Source organism: Myotis brandtii, unplaced genomic scaffold (genome assembly GCF_000412655.1).
Source record: "Myotis brandtii unplaced genomic scaffold, ASM41265v1 scaffold70, whole genome shotgun sequence".
Lineage (NCBI taxonomy): Eukaryota > Metazoa > Chordata > Mammalia > Chiroptera > Vespertilionidae > Myotis > Myotis brandtii.
Genome location: NW_005370741.1, coordinates 1013207 through 1034807, shown reverse-complemented (window position 1 = coordinate 1034807; position 21601 = coordinate 1013207). Strand labels below are relative to the sequence as shown.

Here is a 21601-nt window from a genome sequence, read left to right as displayed (position 1 = left end):
AGGTTTGACAGTCTGATCGATGCTTCTCTGTCTCCGGATCTGTTTTTGTTCATCAGTTTATGTTGTTCATTATATTCCATAAATGAGTGAGATCATGTGATATTTATCTTTCTCTGACTGACTTATTTTGCTTAACATACATTTGCATCTTTTTAACATTGTACAATTAATTCTCTATGTTATTAGATGCTTTTCCTAATCAGAATTTTTTAAATATATTTTTTATTGATTTCAAAGAGGAAGGAGGAGAAAGAGAGAAAGAGAAACATCAGTGATGAGAGAGAATCATTGATCAGCTGCCTCTTGCATGCCTCCACTGAGGATCAAGCCCGAAACCTGGGCATATGCCCTGACCAGGATTGAACCGTGACCTCCTGGTTTATAGGTTGATGCTGAGCCATCACAGTTGAACTAATAAGTGTTTTTAATAAGCCATATTAATACTGTATCTAGGAACATACTATAGTCTAGTTAATCAGTTCTCTTATGACTGAGAATTTAGGCAACTTTCACCTTTTTCCTGTTATAAAAATTGCTGTGATGAACATATATGTACTTATAAAATTTTTTATTTTTTAAATTATATGAGGAAACTATACATATAAGCTTTATATATTAAAATATATGCATATAAAATCTAAAATAAGCCTTCACTTCCTCAAATAGAAGATTCAAAATTAGGTTTTGGCCAACTTGAATATATAAACACTTAGGGTTGTAGATGAAACTGTCAAATTCTACTTCAAAAATTTTTTATTTATCAACTTAGTTACACATGCATACTTAAAATCACATATTATATAAATGTATATTAATTTTGAATTACTGCTTTTTTAAATTCTCATAGTTCACAAATTTTATTCAAATGCTTCACAGGCATCTCAAATCAATGTATTTTTCATCACTAAGAGCTGCTTTTTTAATCTTCAAACATTTTTTCAAGCACATCAAACTCACTTGTGTCTAAATTGTTTGAATCATAGCACATTATGAATCCATACATGAAGCTATCACTAAAAACATTTTTGAACCACAATATCTATTCACATAGCATTAGAACAGTTGCTTTGCTGTTTATCCTGTGATATTCTTGATCTCCACAGCAAAACATTTACTTTAAAAGATTTGTTTAAACAATATTGAACACTTATAATTTCAAAGGCATACTCCCAAGAATAGTTACTAACTTTTTGTTCAATTATGTAGTTATCTTTCTCATTAATCTTATTTGAGGACTTCCAGAAGCATCCATGGACTAGCATTGATTGAGATCATTCCAGGATAATGTGTCTTCTTTAAGCTGTACTTAACTGTGCAAAATAAAATAATTGCATGAAAGCAGTATAATATTGCTTTTTGTAATTTGTAGGAAATCAAATATAAGGGGACTCTCTCTTTTCTGAGGATAATAAATCTCAGTTTATATTCAAACATGTATAGTATTTTCTCACAGCAAATTTCTCAAAATGGAAATATTTGCTCCAACTAGTATGAATGTTTTCACCCTCTTTATATTCATTAATTGGCTTCCAATTAAAAAAAGTAACAATTTATATTGTTTTGAGATCATTGCAGCATGGGGAACTTCACCTTTTCTAACAAAAACATTGCTTAAATATCTGAAAAAATGGTTTGTTAATGCTTTATTTACATTTTTTTTACTACTAGAAGGTTGAAACATTTTTTCCAAATTTGTTAACCAATGAGTGACTTTCTTCATTTGTTCTTCACCCATTTATTTTTTAGATTCTTAGGGTTTTATTTATTGATTTGTGTGATTATAATAATTTTGTGCCTCTGAATTTTATAGCATTTAACCACAATAACAACATCAGTGAAAGGAGATTTCTGAGGTTCAGGATGGCAGAGGGTGGTAATGGCAAAATGCCAAGGAAAGAAAAAAAAAGAAGAAGAGGGTTTTTGTACTGCTGTTTTTCACTGTGACTACTTACCACAGAGATTGAAATGTATTAAGCCTTTGTTGAAAAACACCCAACTATGATCCACGATGTATGTCTCGCCTCAGGATTAGCCCTCTGAGTGTTGTGGGAAAATAAAATGAGTTTTATTGCCCCTTGCCTCCAGACTCCTATCTTTAGGGGTTTACTCATTGTCTACTGCAATGGTTTCAGAATGAACAAGTATTACCTAAGTCATCAGTAATAAATAATTCCAACCACACATTTTAACATTTATTAATTATACTCAGGACAACGTAAAAGAGAAAATCATGGAAGAAGTAAAAGGAATGGGACCAATAATGACTGTGAGCCTGTATCCTTGGTCACATACTTGCATATGATGAACCAAGAGGAAGAACCCCATCTGCCCAATGTACATAACTCCTCCCTTCAAAGAACTCAGTGCCTAGTAAAAGCATTACTAAATGCCAAAACATTTACTAACAATGTACAAAAATGCTTTGACACTGGTTGTTGTGAATTGAATTCCATCTCATTGCAATATGACATGCTGGCAGAGTTCAAGTTATTTTTAAATAATGTATTTGTAAAGGCCATACTGAAAGCAGATCCACTAGGTGAATCTCTAACCCAGGATCTCCTAACCCAATCAGTTCATGTGTCTTGTTCTCATGAGAAAACTGTCAAATGAGGAAGTAGAGATGGCAAGAAAGTCATTATTAAGCAGCACGGGACAAATGGCCTAGTGATATGAGAAGTACAAACTTCTCATAAATAAAACCTGAGCTATCAGAAAATCACAAGTAAGTGAACAGATGGTGAGAAGGGAAATTTTTTGTTGGGTAGAGATAGCTGGGAAGAGCTTTAGAAGATCAATCTTGAGCTGGTCCTTGAATATAGTGGAAGACCTAGCAGGACTGGGATATTATTTCAGTATCAAGGCATCTCCCTCTCTGACCAAATGTCACCAAGCAGTCTCCTCATCCCAGAGCAATGACACATTTATGCCTACCTACTTAAATGATGTGTTTTTGAAAGATGTTTCCTGGGAACTAAGCGATATTTCTGTTCACTTCAGAGGGTCAATCAATGGTTAATTCCATAGATTTGAGAGCTTATGAAGCCTGGGCTCTCCTTCACTCTTCTCTTAACCCCGCATATATTTAATCCAAGAACACAGGAATTAATCCCTTCATCCTGGGATGACAACCACACTTAGCACAGCAAGTCCAATTGCTCTTTTAAGTCCAGAAAAGCAAAAGCACTGCATGGGGAAAGAAAACTATACCTAGGCCTCCTCCAAGGTTGTTCAAAATAACTTTTAAATTATAGAATGCATCAACGCAATCAAAATAACATCAGAAGAGCCCATTTTCGTAGAATATAAATAATTGTGAAAGATGACACTTTTAATGAAATTCTCATTTTTAGCACAGAAATGGAACATATCTTTGGATTACTTATTTTCTAAAGGAGCAGACTCTTAAATACTAATTTTTGAGCATATAGTGATGAGTTTGAAACTTTTTCCTGCCAGAGCAGAAACAGTAACAGAAAAAAGAAATATGACCAGCTTTCTGCTTCATGCAAGAAATTATGCAGGGTGGGGGGAAAGTTCCAAAATAAAAGTTTAAAAACATTTTAAAGTCTCAGATTATTTTCTGGTTGCAACGAGAATATGTAACTTTGCACAATATAGGTTTTTCTGTCACCATTTTACCCTAGTGATTGATCTTAGCCTCATCAAGCAAGTCATTTCTACCCTAACTTGATGCAGTATGCAGGACACAACATCACCTACACAGAATTCCTGCCAAAAATAAATAGCTTAACACAGCTAATTAAACCTTTAATTCCAACAGGAGATAAGAGAGCTAGAAGAACAAGTTAAAGGATTATATAAAGTGTCCACCCAGTGTGGCTCAATGGTTGAGGGTCCACCCATGAACCAGGAGGTCACAATTTAATCCGGTCAGGGCACATGCCCGGATTGCAGGCTTGATCCCCAGTAGGGGGCATGCAGGAGGCAGCCATCAATTATTCTCTCTCATCATTGATGTTTCTGTCTCTCTCCCTCTCCCTTCCTCTCTCTGAAATCAATTTTTTTAAAGGATTATACAAATAACTAACTAGACAAATTCAAAGGTAAGACATTCTACAGGACAACAGGCCCAATCCCTTCAATCATCAATGTGATGAAAAGTGGGGGTTGGGGGTCGAGGGTAATACAGTAGAGGCAAAGCAGTGGAAAGAGCCCTAACCGGTTTGGCTCAGTCGATAGAGCGTTGGCCTGCGGACTGAAAGGTCCCAGGTTCGATTCTGGTCAGGGCATGTAGCTCAGTTGTGGGCACATCCCTAGTGGGGGGGGTGTGCAGGAGGCAGCTGATTGATGTTTCTAACTCTCTATCCCTCTCCCTTCCTCTCTGTAAAAAATTGATAAAATATTTTTTAAAATATTTAAAAAAGGAGAAAGCTATTGATTTCTCCTTAAAAAAAAAAGCAGTGGAAGGAAAACTATTACAGACTAAAGAAACTTAAAAGATTTAACAACCAAATTAAATGTCTTTGAATCGATTCTTGTTCTTAAAAACCATCTGTAAAAAACATTTTGGGGACAATTAGGAAAATTTAACCATGAACTGGCTATTAAATGATTTTAAGGAATTGTTAACCTTGTTAAGTGGGAAACAGTAGTGCCATGGTTATGCAGAAAACCATGTGTGGTTTTTTTTAATTTGTGAAACTTTTATTCTTTTCAATTGAATAAGTGAGAGATTATACCTCAGTAGAGTTTTAATTCACATTTCTCTTATTATGAATAAATTTGAGCATCTTGTAAAAAATTAAGAACCATTTTCACTTCTTTTTCTTATGTTTTGGTTTGTGTATATGGTTTAGGGGTTATGTAACCAGACAACCAAGGGGTCTGGGCTGCCTGTCACTACTTGAGCCAATTAAGCAGAGGCAGGGTTGAATCATATATGAGCGTTTATTCCAATGCTGCCGAAGTATGGGAGAGCAACAGGTCATCCACAAAAATATGCTCTGCGCTCCACCATAAGCTAGCTGCTTATATTGGGTAGAAGGACAAAAATTACGTGGGGAAGTAAGAATTACAGGCCTGGGAAAGTAGGCACGGGATACAAGTCATGCGGGCTGGAAGTGGGGGCGCAGAGGGTGGGCGCCTCTGGGTGCCCCAGGACCAGATTACAGGTAATAGGGGCTGGGGTTGTAAAGAGCAGGTGCCTCCTGAACTAGACTGTCTCAGCCACGAGGTTGTAAACCTTTCCATACTGATAGCTCTCGGGACAGGAGGATGAACTGCATTCCGATGTTAGCTCCCATGTCCCAGGACATACAACTCTCATCAAGATTAGAATGTGCTTTCTCTAATCAGATGGTTAACAGAGCATGATTAATATTTCTTATAATTGTAGCTGTTCTCCAATATTCTATTTCTGCCCCTAACATTTATACAATCATATCATTTTCATAGTGTTCCCTCGATATGTCCAGTACCCCAAATGGCACTACACATAGTTATCACAATATTATTGACTATATTTCCTATGCTCTACTTATTTCCCCATGACTATTTTGTAGCTACCAATTTGTGCTTCATAGTCCCTTTATCTCTTTCACCCATCCACCCACCTCCCTTTCTGACAACCACAAATTCTCTCTCTGTATCAAGAAGTCTGTTTCCATTTTGTTTGTTTGTTTTGTTCTTTAGATTCCACATGTAAGTGAAATCACATGGTATTTGTCTTTCTCTGACTGACTTATTTCACTGAGCATAATACCCTCTAGGTTCATCCATGCTGTTGCAAATGGTAAGACTTCATATTTTTTATGGCCAAGTAATATTCTGTTGTATACAGTGGAACCTCGTTTCTCAAACTTAATTCATTCCAGAAGGGTGTTCGAGAAGCAATTTGTTCAAAAACTGAATCGTTTTTCCCATTAGAAATAATTAAATTGAATTAATCCATTCCAGACTCCAAATGATTTCCTGTTTCAACCTTTCTCTTTTTTTTTAATCTTTATTGTTGAAAGTATTACATAGGTCCTCCTTTTCCCCCCATTAATCTCTTCCAGCCTACTCCTGTCCTCCCCCCTCAACCTTTCTTATATACATGTCTAACGTACTGTTTAATTTACAAATAAACACTTCTTTTCTTAAATTTATTGAATCACCCCGTATTAGCCTTAAAGGAATGTTTCATATATCACTGCCTCCGAAATACTATCACCAACTAACTTCTTTTCCTTTATCCAATCAACAACAGTTTTTCTACCTATTCAGTTGCCTGTGACTGATGTTTTGTGAGCATTTTCACATACTTAGCAACATTAACACTCTTGATGTTTTAAAATTGTGCTAATTACCAGCAACAAAAGCATTCTCTTCTTTGCCTGTGAGAAGCTTTTTGTCATGCTGATACCTCATCATGATATGGTTGTCAGGTCGAAAATTGAAGCTTTGGTCGATTACAGAGACATTTTTTAATCTGTGAAAAACTTGGTTGAGAACCAAATTATTCAGGATGCGAGGTGTTTAAGAAATAAATTTTGACTGTATATGTACCACAGCTTTTTTTATCTACTTGTCTATTGATGGGCACTTGGGTTGCTTCCATAGCTTGGCTATTGTAAATAATGCTGCAATGAACATATGGGTGCATATATTCTTTCAAATTAGTGTTTTGGGATTCTTCCGATAAATCCCAAGAAGTGGAATCATTAGTCATAAGCCAGATACATTTTTAATCTTTTGAGGAAATTCCATACTGTTTTCCATAGTGGCTACACCAATTTGCATTTCCACCAACAGCGATTCCCTTTTCTCCACATCCAACATTTGTCATTTCTGGATTGATTGGTAGTAGCCATTCTAACAGATGTGAGGTGACATCTCATTGTGGTTTTAATCTGTATTTCTCTAACAATTAGTGACAGTGAGCAAAATGTTAGCTGTGGGTTTGTCATGTATGGCCTTTACTTTGTTGAGATATGTTCCCTCAATTCCCACTTTGCTGAGAGTTTTTATCATAAATGGGTGCTGAATTTTATCAAATGCTTTTTCTGCATCTATTGATATGATCATATGACTTTTATCCTTCATGTTTTTATATGAATTATCACATTAGTTGATTTGTGAATATTGTACCAACTTTGCATCCCAGGAATAAATCCTACTTGGTCATGGTGGATGATCTGCTTAATGTATTGCTGGAGCTAGTTTGCTAATACTTTGTTGAGGATTTTAGTATCAATGTTCATCAGGGATATTGGCCTATAATTTTCTTTCTTTTGTAGTATCTTAATCTGGTTTTGGAATTAGGATAATGCTGGCTTTGTAAAATAAGCTTGGGAGCATTTCCTCCTATTGAATTTTTGGACTAGTTTGAGAAGAATTGGTGTTAGTTCTTCTTTGAAAGTTTTGGTAAAATTCACCTCTGAAGACACCCAGTCCAGGACTTTTGTTTGCTGGGAGTTTTTTTTTATTACCACTTCAATATCATTGATTTTAATGGGTCTGCTCAGATTTTCTGGTTCTTCCTGATTCAGTTTTGGGAGACTATATGTATGTTTGTATGAATTTATCCATTTCATTCAAGTTGTCCCATTTGTTGGCATATAGTTGTTCATAATATTTTCTTACAATTCTTTATATTTCTGTATTGTCAGTTACTTCTCTTTCATTTTTTATTTTATTTATTTGGCTCCTCTCTGGGTTTTTTTGTTTGTTTCTTTGTTTGTTTGTTTTTGATGAGTCTGGTTTAGGTTTGTCAATCTTGTTTATCTTTTCAAAGAACCAGCTCTTGGTTTCATTGATCTTTTGTACTGTTTTTTTTAGTCTCTATGTCATTTATTTCTGCTCTAATCTTTATTTTTTCCATTCTACTCACTTTGGGCTTTGTTTGTTGTTCTTTTTGTAGTTCCTTTAGGTGTGGCTTCTGACTACTTACTCATTGATCAATCAAAGCATATGATAAAGTTGCTCTAATAATCACTAGCAAACAGAGAGAGATGAGGCAGCAGAGGAAACCTGGAGTTGACTGCTCTGCTACCATTGCAACTTCAATAGCACAAACAACAAAAAATTAAGATAGTGGTTCTCTAAGTATGGTCCATGAACCTCTAGGGACTCCAACACCTTTTTAGGAGTTCATTAAGTCAGAACTATTTTTATAATAATGAGGAGGCTAAAAAGGGCTAATTCCAATGTAACCCTGATATTTGGGGGGATAGCAATCAGAATCCATGCCAGCCAGCCCAGTGTACATTCTTGATAACCTATAATTAAGTCACTACCTCTTTCCCAGAAACTGGTTTTGCAGAACTTGTTACAGAGGCCATAAAACTGTGAACAGTGCACTGCCCCGGAGGGAGGGTTACTAACGCTGGCGCCAGCCCAGACCATCAGATATGGCCTGGAGACCCCCAACACCTGGGGGCCTTCTTGCAAACCCACGAAAAGGACCAGAAGCATAATCCATATTTGCAGGACAAAGACCCGAGAAAAATATAAAAGAGAAGCCCCCTGCATGTTACTTTACTCAGATTTGAAAAGTTATTTCCTGAGTCCACTAGCGTAAATAAAAAGTGTCACTCCTCTTCTTTAAAGCATCGCTTGGTTTTCTTTGGTCTTCTGCAACAACAATACCAAAGTATTATTTGCCTTTTTCCATTGTGTTTACATCTTCATTGTTGGTGCAAAAACAATGGTGGATACAACTTCTAGTCCCTTAGCATGAATCAAGGCAGTGGCATCAATTCTGTACTAGCAATCATTATAGCCTTCACTGCCATGTATTTGTTGGTGGAGTTGAGTACATGTTTGGGAAGAGTCAGTTTTACTTTAAAATGTATTGACCAACCTATGAGGGAAGGCGGGGGGACGGGGGGGTGAGGGGGTAAGAGATCAACCAAAGGACTTGTATGCATGCATATGAGCATAACCAATGGACACAGTCGGGTGGGCAAGGGGTGAGGGAATGTGCTGGGGGGTGGGGGCAGCTGGGGAGAGGTCAATGGAAGGGAAAAGAGAGACATGTAATACTTAAACAATAAAGAATTTAAATTTTTTTAATGTTACTGACGATATTAGTTTGCTAGGGATGCCATAACAAAATACCACAGTCTTGGTTGCTTAAACAGAAAAATTTATTTTCTCACAGTTCTGAGACTGGAAATCCAAGATCAAGATGCCTACAGAGTTGGTTTCTCCTGAAGCTTCTTTCCTAGGCTTGCTGTGGGCCGCCTTCTCACTGTGTCCTCACATGGTCTTTCCTCTGTGCCTGCAAGTCTCATTTCTTTGTGAGTCCAAATTTTCTCTTTTTATAAAGACACCAGACAAATTGGATTGTGCCCAACCCTCAGTGCCTCATCTTTAACTTAATCATTTCTTTAAAGGTTGTATCTTCAAATACAGCCACATTCTGAGATACTGAGAGGGAGGGCTTCAACATATGAATGTTAGAAGGACAAAATTCAGTCCATAACATTGACAAAGTAGCAAAAACTTAATTTATTCAATCTCAACTTTTGAGTACATGTCTTCTTAACATTCTGTGTGGCAAAAGAAGATGTACATTTCTGCTAATTATGATAGCTATCTCAAGAGAAAACATTTGTGCAATTGTTTGAGTTGCAAGCTGAACAAGCCACTCTTTTCATGAAACACCATTTTTGTTTGAGAGAATGACTGACAGACAAACTATAGTTATTCAGACTTGGATATTTGGCAGGCATTCTTGAAAATGAACAAACTGAGCTTGTCACATCGAGAAAAATAACTGATAATTATTACTAATGATAAAAATCTAAGCTTTAGGCAAAAATTTAGACTTTAGGAAAACTTATATGAGTTACCATGAACTGGATGGGTCCCCAACATGAAGATATCAGTGGTGATATTAGCTACTGTGATATTTTGATATTGTATAATGAAATGTGTCAATATCAAACATGTGGAAGTTGTTTAACTCATGAGCCAATGTTTTCCAATTGACCAAAGGATAATGTTACAAAACCATATATGGATGAAAGTTCCATCCAAAATGTAAGATAGACCAATGGATTTTAATCTAAATGAATATGGAAAGTTCATTAACATAGTTTCAGATTCCACATTGCAACTAACCTCTCTTTTCAAACTATATATCTGCATATACAGTATTTCAACAAAACCAACACATTGCAATAGATAAAATGCATTAACAGACATGATTTAATAAGCCATTTCTTCCCCTACAGATATCTAAAGTCTATGATCAAACACTCTTAGAGATACCCCTTCCTTTGGTCTACTTTCCCCATGTTTTTTTAGCTGTTCTTCCTTGTACATGGTTTGAAGTCTCTTCAATAGCCAGGTATTCTCTTTTGAATATACTGCAGTTTGACTATAACCCTCAAAGAGCACATGTCAACACTGGGAGCAGGAGGTGGAGATAAATAAAGCTAGCTCAAAGTCCATATCCCTGGAGGACATCCCTGTCTAATATTTATTTTATTTCTTAGGTTGGTCTCCCATAAACTTTCACAAAGTACTTTGAGTCTCTGAACATGAGGCTTGGTCCCAGCCAAGACTGGATAATTACCATGGAAAACCTAGTCCCCATACACTGTCCCTTTCCTCTGTTCTCCTTTGAAGAAGAGCTTGCCAGGCACTGAGAACATGGCCTGGTTCCTTCCAGGAAGAGCTGAACTTCAGGATATCCCCACCCTGTGCCTGCCAACCATACTCTTTCACACAGAAAAGTATCTCATACAACATTGAAAAGTCACAGAGACAAAGAAAATGCCAGGTCACCTGGGGCCATTCTATGGCCACTTCAGGGAAGGAGATCAGCTGAAGGACTAAGAGGATACCCAGAAACACTTTCAGATAATAAATGCCAGAATAAAAGACCAAAGAAGACTGGGTATTTACCTAATATACTAAAATATATAACTGACCTAGGAATTGGAATATTTGATTTCTTTTGAACTTTGTTGCCTTGGCCAAGTTGTGAAACTTCTCTGGACCTTTCTACACTCTTTCTTCTGAACACCCAAGGGAGTGAATATATGATCCTTGAAGTCTCTCCCAGCTGTGACATTCTGGGAGTCCTCTCCAGAGGAACAACTGATCCTTGATTACTCGTGTTGGTGGAAAAGAATGTGATCTGAATGCTCCAAATATGAAGACAATGTGAAACTCATTTCTATTTGGTTTTGGAATGTCTTTCATTGTGTGAAGCAAATCACAACAAATTCATCCTCCTAATGATACTTAAGTCAGGCTAATGTTAAAAATCAATTTGTTTACCACTAATGTTGCTATGCTCTGCCAAACATATGAAGGTAGTATTCCATAAAACAGCCTGGTGCCAGAAAGAGAGCTGGGCACTAGGAGTTGGTTTTGTATGGGTTCTGGCCATTACTCTGTCACTTCCTCGCATATCCTTTCTGAACATGGGATACATCCTTTTTAAGACACTTTCTGAGCATTCATCAAGCCAGGCACTGTGCTGGCACAAGGTATACAGAAATGAACAAGAAAAACCCCTTCCCTCAAGGGTGTCTACTTATGAAGAAGAAAAAAAGGGCTTTGAGTGCGATGATGGAAATAAGCACTGAATGTCATGAAAATTCAGGGAAGGGGTGAGCATTTAACCCAATCCAGTCGTCAGCCTTCAGTTAGGGCTTCCCAGGAAATCAATAGCTAATCTAAGACCAGAAAGAGAATAGTATCTAAGGAGATGGGTTAAGGACCAAATTTGTGAATGGAAGAAGGAAAGAGCATGTAAGGTAAAAGCAATCACATGAGAAAGGCAAAGAGGTATGAAAGAACATGGAGCTTTCAGGAAGCAAGCAGTTCAATACAGCTGAGTTTAAAGGAGCAAGCAGAAAGGTACAAAATACAGGCCTGGGGAGGGTAAGCAAAAGCCTGTGTTCCATATCATTTTATTCTAAAGATAATGGGGAGCCACCAACAATTTTAAGCATGTAACTTCATAGTTGGAATCCCACCAAGGCTTAGCTTAGCCTCTGTATTAATCAGTTATTTCTGCTCTGATTATGATCTATAACAAACAATCCCAAAATATCAGTTGCTTAGAACAACAAACATGGTTTTTGTTGTTTGTTGCTATTGTTGTTGTTGTTTGCTCACTGGTCTGCAGACCAGCTTGACTTGGCTTCAAGATGTGGGTTAGATTCAAGTCTGCCCTACATTCTAAGAACCAGGCTGAAGCAGCAACGACTCCCTGGAGTATACTCTTCTCCTCTCAGAAGGTGGGGGTTCAAGAGTGCTGGTGGAAATCCATGATGTGATGTGTCTTGGAGCCACAGTTTGGAACTGGTACACTGTTACTTCTACTCATACTCTATGGACCAAAGCATGGCCAAGCCCCGAAGTCGATAGAGTCAGATGTGCACTTGGCCTAGGAGGCCCTGCAAAGTCATGTGGTACATGGATGTACACTCCTGTTGCAGAGAGTGAGTGGAATGTTGGGAACCGCAACAACTGCATTCTCATCAGGACTCATCACCCCAAAACTCTCTGCCATGGCCACAGGATTGTAAAAGTCACTGCCCCAGACTCACAAGGTTGCATAGTTTAAATTTTGATATAACTTGAGATTTTAATTGCCTTTTCATTCCCAACTTTTTGTTTCCTATAACTAGTTCTATTCAAACCAGTTTCTGATGGCTGCTTGGGAAAGTCTGCACAGCAGCACTCGGAGGTCAATGAGTCTCACAGGGGTTAATCAGAAGCTTAATCTATTATTCAACACAGTGACCACCAATCTTTTGCCACATCAAAGACTAGCACCTTATAACAGTTATACTCAAGAAATTTCCATTCTTTATTCTCATCTGGCCCTCCCCATGACACACAATTTCCTGCTCTCTGCCCTAAGTCATCCTGTTACTTTGTTACTGAGGCCATAACAGTTCTTCATTTCCTAGTTTCCTATTTGTTTTTTGGGGGGTTACACAGCAGTAAAGTGTTTGGCTCTGTATATGGGGCAGGCATACAGTTATATGCAGGGCAAGAAGGAGCTGTCACAAAGATTATAAGTAAAATTGGGATTAAGCCATGGATTTGGATAAGATCCTCCAGGGAAAGTCTGAAGATCAACCTTTCTTAATCCTGCTCCCTTTTGATAGCAACAACAAAATTCACACTCCCCTTTAATGGTTCACTTTGAATAAGGCCACTTTTGATACGCCTAGTGTATCGCTTTATTTTCATACTGATAGACACAGAGATCAAAGGTGAACCAAGACCAATGTCTTGAGAGCCCCAGAGAAGAGTTTTCAAACGGGGAGCAACTATGTCAAAAAGCATGGGTTAAACAAGAATATAAATAAAAATTTCAATTGAATTTGGACAGAGACACTGCTAGTTCCACAGTTGCGCCTTGCACAAGGGCACTTGGCCAAGGGGACAAGTGGGGCTAAAGGCCCTGTCTGTGGAGCTGCGTGAACTGGAGAAAGGGAAACCTTTTATAAAGCACACAAAGGTACCATCTGTTTCCCAAGCTGCTGCCTCCGCATGCGCCCAGTGGGGTTGCCTTTTCTAAATCGTACAAAGCACCATATGGGCTACTGGCCATGAATTTAGCAACCAGAGAGTCAATGGAGAGGATAAAATTTTAAATTTATGTGAAAGCCCTTTGTAAACTATTTAACACTCTTCAGGTGTAAAGCAGGGGCAAGCCGAGGTAACCCAGATCTTAGCAGGTGACAGGAGACATTACATTGATCACACACATTTTCTGCCTAGCCCACAGCATGCAGAATCCACTTGAGACATTCAGGTAGCTGACAAAGTCTTCCGTGGGAAACCATCTGAAAGAAAACTGGCCAGAAAGCACAGATGGGAGTGGACGTGATGGTTTCTGAAAGTCCATTCCAGTTGCAAACTCCAGGGCAGATGTAGCCAGTGGGGCAGAAGACCCTCAGACAGAAGCACCTGGGCGAGCCTGCCCTGAGCCAACTGCCAAACCCTTTGATCTTGCTGGAGCTTGACTTGGAGAAAACATCCGGCCCCAGGGGTTCTCAGAGTTCACGCGGAGGTGAAACCCAGGGAGGTTTTTGTAAAGCTCTGTAACACTGTGAATTGGGGGGATACGCACAGTGCTACAAAACCCGCAGAGACCTGTACAAAAACTGCAGGGGCAAAGGTGGCACTTCCCTGGGAAAGCCTCAGCCTGGCTACCTTGCCCCAGAGGGTGAACACAGCAAGTAGCCACCCCTCCTTGCTCAGTGACTCAGAGGGATGCCAGGAAGTTGACCCGGCCAAGAGAAGTGACCCCCAGCACCTGGCCACTCACTCACTGCTGTTCTCGATGAGATGAAACTGGCTTTTCAATATGTTCTTACAGCCATGTTTGGGGAATACAAAAAGGTATTTCTTTAAAAAATATCCTTGTCTTGGTTTTGTGTTGATTCTATTGCACAAGAGAATTACATGAGCCATCTCATAGGGAATTTCTGAACCCAGATCCCTAGAGAGATTTGCCCAGTGCTTTGCTTTGCAGTTTGAGAAGATGAATTTCAGCAGAGATTGATTTGTTTTTCAGCTATCACCGGCCATAGCTGCTCATGCTAACTGTGACTGCACTGTAAATCACTGGCTCCTGATCAGTGCTTCACACAGCCTGTCTCCTCTTGCGATGCCACACGTTTTCTGCCCTTTAAGCAGCACTGGTGACTGTGGAGGCCTTGACTCTAGAATAGTCATGGATCCAAGACCCATCCACTTGGTGAGGCTAGTTTTCCAAGACTGAGAGTTAGGTGAGGGTCTAGGAAATGAGAACAATTTAAAACAATTGAAAGCAATATTCAGAGAACTTCATGTCCTGCCCTGGAAATCTTAGCCTAGGAATATGTGCTCCTACCTACTCCTCAGACAAAACACTCCCAAAAGCAAACTCACCTCTATTGGCAATTGATTAAATCACCATGAATGAGTTGGATAATAGACAAGTGCCATCTTTCTAAGAGCCAAGCCCTAAAGATCCTCCAGTCCTATAGTTAATAGGAAGAAGAGTGGTGGGGGCACTGCTGAGGTATTGGGAAAGCCCTCAAGTGCTGTGTCAGACAAACTCATCTTTGGAAAAGGAACCCGTGTAACCGTGGAACCAAGTAAGTAACTCAATTGTCTGCTCTTTGAGGTTAAGGCATCCTCCATCTAAGGAGGCAAAAATATTAGAAAATGTGAAATGGGTAGCAATAGCTACCAATATAGGGTAAAGGAGGGTTGGGGGGAAATGGTTAATCCCCTGCATAGGAACTGAGATGGGGGTTGTCTGTTTAAAAAAAAAAATAGGCTTTCCATAGCTCAGGGGAAACAGAAAATTCTGCTCAATCCGTGGCTATAGAGACTATGAGCCATTTTTTTCGAGTTCCTGAGTCGAGTCACAACTGATCAGAAACAAGGTTGATCTGAGTCTAGGAAATTCTATCAATGTGACTGCCGATATAAACAATCCCTTAGGCCAAACATATGCTCTTGGGAGAGCTCATAACTGAGTCAGCCTCCTGAGAATAGAGGGCAAGTCCAGTAAGTGGTCACTGATGTTGCCACATTTTTCTTCAGGAGAAAAGAACTGGTGCCAGACATCTGTTTCCAATTGTTAGGGCTGAAATGGAAGCTAAGTGATGAGTGAGGAAGCTGGAACATTCTGGCTCCCAGTGAGACCAGATTCCACGCAGAACAAAGTGAATGTGTAATGTTTCCAACTAAGAAATGCTTTAACGTCTATAGGACACCGCCAGGAGTGGTTCCCTGAGGGCTCATGGCATTCATCTCCCTCACTCAGAGGGTTTGGTTCCACTCACTAATTAACTGTTATAAAGCAATCAGTGCTAAACTTGTCAGAGGATTGTACTCAACATAGAAGGCATCTTTTTGTGTCATTTAAGTAACATTTGAATTCAACTGCCACTTAAATGTCACTTTAAAAAAAAAAAAGACAGCAGTATCCATTTGGCTGTTTAATATCTAGCTTCCAGTTAGATAGTAGATATTAGTAGTAAGCTAGAAAATGTAATAAGCAAATGCAAAACCCCATTTCAAAGATCCTTGGGAAGTCTAGCAATGGGGTCAGTGGTCCCAAATTTGCTACGCTAGCTACAGGCAAAGTAACAGCATGTCCTGGCCTGATGCCTTGGCATTCAACTATGTTTTCCAAGGTAAGAGAAGGCTCTAGAGAGGTGGAAGGGTGTAATGGGGTGGGCTCCTCTCAGACAGGACAGTCCTGGGTGTATGAAGTGAAGAAGATATAGAATTGAGGGCCGAGGAAGGGAAAAGAGGGAGTACAGGCTACACATTCCCAGACGTCACACACTATAGGACAGGAGCTTTGTATTCAAAAAGAGAAAGAACTCCAAAGCTGTGCTAGCAGAATCAGAGCAGAGAAATTCAGGGTTTTAAAAAATATTTTGAAAATTCATCTAATTCGGGCCCTTGCTTTTAGGTCTCATTGACTTTAATAATGTAAAGTCACTGAAATAATAATGTAATCCACACTCCCAGCAAAGTTAGTGACTAATTTCCCCCATCTCCCTTTTTCATCAAGACCTTCTGAATGAATTTACTTTCTTCTGTTTACTGACTTACTCGATCCAGTGTTTCCCTAAGCGTGCATGTGTGTCACATGGTTTCAGATGGTACATAGACTTTCTTTTCATTTTAATTGCACTGTCTTTTAATGGGTATCAAAATAGTGCAACTAGGTTATTAAACCCATAGGATTTAGTTTTCTTTTAATTACATTTGATGTTAAAAAGTGAGTAAATTAAAAGAAAACTATTAAACAAATTATACAATAGAGGGTGTGACAAAAAAAAGGAGATGTGATTAATTGAAGTGTGGGAAACACTGAGCTGGTGCTTTGAAATGAGAAGATGAGGGGCATCCAGAGAGGGCAGGATCCAGAATATATTTCAATAGTGCCTTCCTTTTTAGCCAACTAATATTGGATTAAAGAGGCATCAGTGCAAACCCAGGGCCTTTATCTTCGCAGAAGCCTACTTCCTTTTGATGCTTCTTTCAAGTTTTTACTTGCAGGCTGCCAGGGAGCACAACACTAATAGAACAGGTCTACACAAACTCACAGCCCCAAATCCATCACACCCTTTAGCCCTCTGGATAGAGAAAACCTGAGGATACCATTTAACTTCATAAAATGGAACCAGAGAACAGGGCAAAACATCATGGAATAAATACCACAATATAAATGTTTGCTAAGGACCATGACAATGACAGGAGCTTAGAAAGAGGCCTTAGTCGTCAGGAACATCTGTATGAAAGTGGGCCATTAGATGGACGTAAATTAGTATGGGTTATTATATGTTATCATCATATCAACTACCACTTTTGAGTGCCGACTATGTCTCCAGCCACTGAATTAATGGGATTTTATTCAGTTCTCACAATAATCATGGGGAATTAGATACTATTCCCTGCACTTTTACTGATCAGGAGGGGTCCCCCAAGATCACATAGCTTTGCAAAGTCAAAGTTGGCATCATCCATCTGATTCCATTCAAAGATATTCTGGATCCTGCCCTCTCTGGATGGCCCTCATCCTTTCCTTTCAAAGGATAGTGGGATGCACCAGCTCAGTGTTTTCTTTGGCTCATCAATTCATTTCTAAAATTCCCGTTCCCATCTTTGGCATTCCCTCTCACACACGATGGGTCTTCCAGGATGGAGCTTCTGCCTAGAGCCATTTTCTCCCAGGGATTCACACAGCTTTCTCCTTCTCCTTCTCCAGGTCTTTAGTCAAATGTCACCTCTAGCAAGGCCTTTCTCAAGCATCCCCTATCATTCTGCAGCCCCCTTATCCTGCTGCAGTTCTTATAGTGCTCATCTCCACCTGAAAGTTTGTATGATCATTTATCTTCTGTTTTCCTTGTTCCATGAGGGTAAGGACTGTGATTTTTTTTTCCTTACTATATATACAAACACACTGAAAGCACTAAATAAATGTTGAATGAATGAATGAATGAATGAATGAGAGGACAAGTCCGTTGTGGTGTAAGGCAAAGAAAATAGAAATGAAAGCAAGCTAAGAGCCTGCAGAGCCAAGCCTGAGCTCTAGCTATACAACCTGTGACAAGTCACTGTCACTATAAGCCGGGCACTCTTCTAGGTGCTGGGGAATCAGCGTGAACAAAACAGACAGAAATTCGTGTGTGATAGCAGCTGTTATTCTAATGGTAAAAGGAAGATGGTAAACTAAATAAATGAATAACATATATAGTATTTTATGTGGTAATAAGCCCCATAAAAGAAAATAAAACAAGGAAGGGGGATAAAGAGTGGGAGGGAGCACTGTGCAATTTTTAACAAAGTAATCACAGAGGCCTCTTTAGAAAGGTGACATTTGAGCAGAGACCTGAGTAGGTGACAGAGTGAGCCGTGCAGATACCTGGAAGAAGAGCATCTCCAGGCAGAGGGAACGCAAGTGCAGCCTGGAGTGTGTGAAGGATAATAAGGAGGCCTGTGTGGCTGGAGGAAAGTGAGTAACAGGGAGAGCATTTGAAAGGAGGTCAAGTTGGTAATGGAAGTAGGGAGAGGGTGGCTTGTAGACCACTGTAAGGAGTCTGGCTTTTGGATTAGAGAATGGAATAGAGGTCACACATGACCTAGAGCCGTGGTTGGCAAACTGCGGCTCAGGAGCCACATGCGGCTCTTTGGCCCCTTGAGTGTGGCTCTTCCACAAAATACCACGTGCGGGCGCGCACGTACAGTGCGATTGAAACTTTGTGGCCCATGCGCAGAAGTCGGTATTTTGTGGAAGAGCCGGTATTTTGTGGGAGAGCCACACTCAAGGGGCCAAAGAGCCTCATGTGGCTTGCGAGCTGCAGTTTGCCGACCACTGACCTAGAGGAAGACCAAAGGAGACAGAAACCTGGATTCCAGTCCTCACCCACAGCCCTAAAAATGGACACTCTCATCTCAAACACCGAACACAAGGATTCTGTCCTCTCTCAGCAACCTTGCCCTACAGCCCTGGAGGGCTCTGTACTTAGTGAAATTACATCCTTCAAGTAAAACGTGTTCTCTGCATCTTACCCTATTACACACTCTAATAATTACACCTAGGCTTTCTAATTTAGAGAATGCTTTCTATACACCCTTTCATTTAATCTTACAACCTCCCAATACAGAAGATATCACCCTTGTTTTACAAAGGAGGCAAATGAAGCTCAGTGAACTTAAGGAACTTGGCCAAATTACACACTTAGTAAGGGGCAGAGCCTAGATTTCAGGTTTTCTGACATCTTTCTTCTTCACCACAACTGAGAACCACTCTCCATTGTGGTGATTCTCAAAGTATGAGCTGCAGTCCTTTATGGGCTGTAAACTGATCTCAAAAAGCATATTCTTTCCCTGGTTTTAGAGGGACATACAGGCAATCTCATAGACTCTGGTTTTTATATATGACAGAGGTTAATTTAACTGTCACTTTAAGTGTGAGTATGTTGTTAAAGCTTGCTGAAATTTTATATTCCTGAATATGTTATTAAAATTTACTGAAAACTCTAATTCTACTTTATGCTAAGAAGTCTGGCTGCTGCACAATGCTTTGCAGTGATGCAAAGCTCTGGCTGAATACAAAATGGAATTCCCCTAAAAGGTAGAAATGAATGGGGTGCATAACTCACTAGATCTTGGCCCCACCTAAGTGTAGCCCAAAGATTGAGAACCACAACTCTATGGCCAATGTGCCACCTTTCTTTTCTCCTGATCAAACTAAAAAACTCCTTTCTAGTCTCTCCCATTCAGAGCACAGATTTGCAATGAAACATGGCAAAAGCTTAGATTTCTATTGAATGCAAAAATCACCTCCTGTTTTGTCCTGAAGGACAGCCCCCAAGACTTAGGAGAAAAGAATTTAAGCCAATAAGAATAATTGCAATAAGAATAATTTAGAGGAAACCAAGATGGTGGCATAGGTAAACACCTGAACTTGCTGCCTCGCACAACCACATCAAAACTACAACTAAAAAACAAAATGGATATCATCCAGAACCACGGGAAGACTGGCTGAGTAGAAGTTATACAACTAGAAGGAAAGAGAAAAGCTCATTGAGACTGGGAGGAGGTGTGGAAGTGTGAAGGTATGGAGGCACACGTGGAAACGGGATGGCAACTGGGTACGCTGTTGTCTTTTTCAATAAGGAGGGAGATACAAGCTCCTGACTGCTCTGAACTCCAGTTCTGGGCGAGACTCTGGGGACCCAGACTCATATGGGGAAGAACTGGACTGTCTGGCATCAGGCTGGAACACAAGGGCGGCTTTCTCTCAGAGGTGCTCACAGCGATCATTGTTCCTGCATGGTGCCGCAGGACACAGAGATCCGGGGACCTCTTCAGGGCAGGGCCGATGGGCAGCCATTGCAGTTTGCTCTGCCCTGGTGATTTCCTGAGACCCCACCCCACCCAATTTACAGCCCCACCCAAGCTGGGCGCAGAGGCTTTTGCATATGAATGGCCTGTTCTTTTGCAATCTAAAACCTAACAAACTGCAGCTGGGTCAGAGAGCCCCAGAGCTTCCAAAAGAAGTCCCAAGGCTCTACAGCAGCTTGCATTGCTTCAGCTGGGCCTCATCTGGGCACCTCCAAACCCCAAACAAAGAGGAGGAATCTGAAGATCTCTCTGTAGCTCCTGCTGGGTGGCCTCAGGCAGTGACTGACTTTGCACCTCCTTGAAGATCCAAGAGCCCATGTACCCAGTGGTCAGAGTGAGACCATCCAGATTACAACTCTTCACATCCATAAGAGACACACTCAGGGGGAAGACTCAGTGATCTCCAAAGCACCACTGAAGCAAGTCCTGCCCCATAAGAGTGTCTCCAGCACAGAAGTTCTCCATTGTAGACACAACTGGTCCTCACAGCCAATTGGCCTGGAGGTCAATTCCTATCAGTGATACCAATAGCAATCAAGGCTTAAATACAACAAGACTGTGCACACAGCCCACAAAGGGATGCACCAAGGGTGTCCACCTCAGGTAATTAGGGAGGCTGAGCCACTGGGCCCTATAGGACACCTAGCACACAAAGCCACTCTATCAACACAGGGAAGCAGCCAAAAATGTGGAGACAAAGAAACATGTCACAAATGAAAGAAATGGATGAAAGCAAACTACTGGATATAGAGTTCAAAACCACAGTTATAAGGCCACTCAAGAATCTTCTAGAAACCTCTGAGAAATTTAGTGAGACCCTCAAGGATATGAAAAAGGACCAATTAGAAAATAAGCATATACTGACTGAAATAAAGGATAATATACAGAGATCCAACAGCAGACTACAGGATCCCAAGAATCAAATTCAAGATTTGAAATACAAAGAAGCAAAAAACACCCAGCCTGAAAAGCAAAAAGAAAAAATCCAAAAATATGAAGATAATGTAAGGAGCCTCTGGGACAACTTCAAGCATACCAACATCTAAATTATGGGGGTGCCAGAAGAAGAGAGAGAGCAAGATATTGAAAACCTATTTGAAGAAATAGTGACAGAAAACTTCCCCTACCTGGTGAAAGAAATAGACTTACAGCCCTAGCCAGTTTGGCTCAGTGGATAGAGCGTCGGCCTGTGGACTGAAGGGTCCCAGGTTCGATTCCGATCAAGGGCACATGCCCAGGTTGTGGGCTTGAACCC

General features: G+C 40.0%; 2 gene segments (V, D, J or C); both read left to right on the top strand.

The window, feature by feature from the left end:
* LOC102264001 overlaps positions 1–21601 on the top strand; it is a 287655-nt gene that overhangs the window by 169355 nt on the left and 96699 nt on the right.
* The window catches only part of LOC106724062, a 51601-nt gene that overhangs the window by 18095 nt on the left and 11905 nt on the right, over positions 1–21601 (top strand). Inside the window, 1 exon segment of the C gene segment in view lies at positions 15024–15068. Within this exon segment, the coding sequence occupies positions 15024–15068 (45 nt within the window).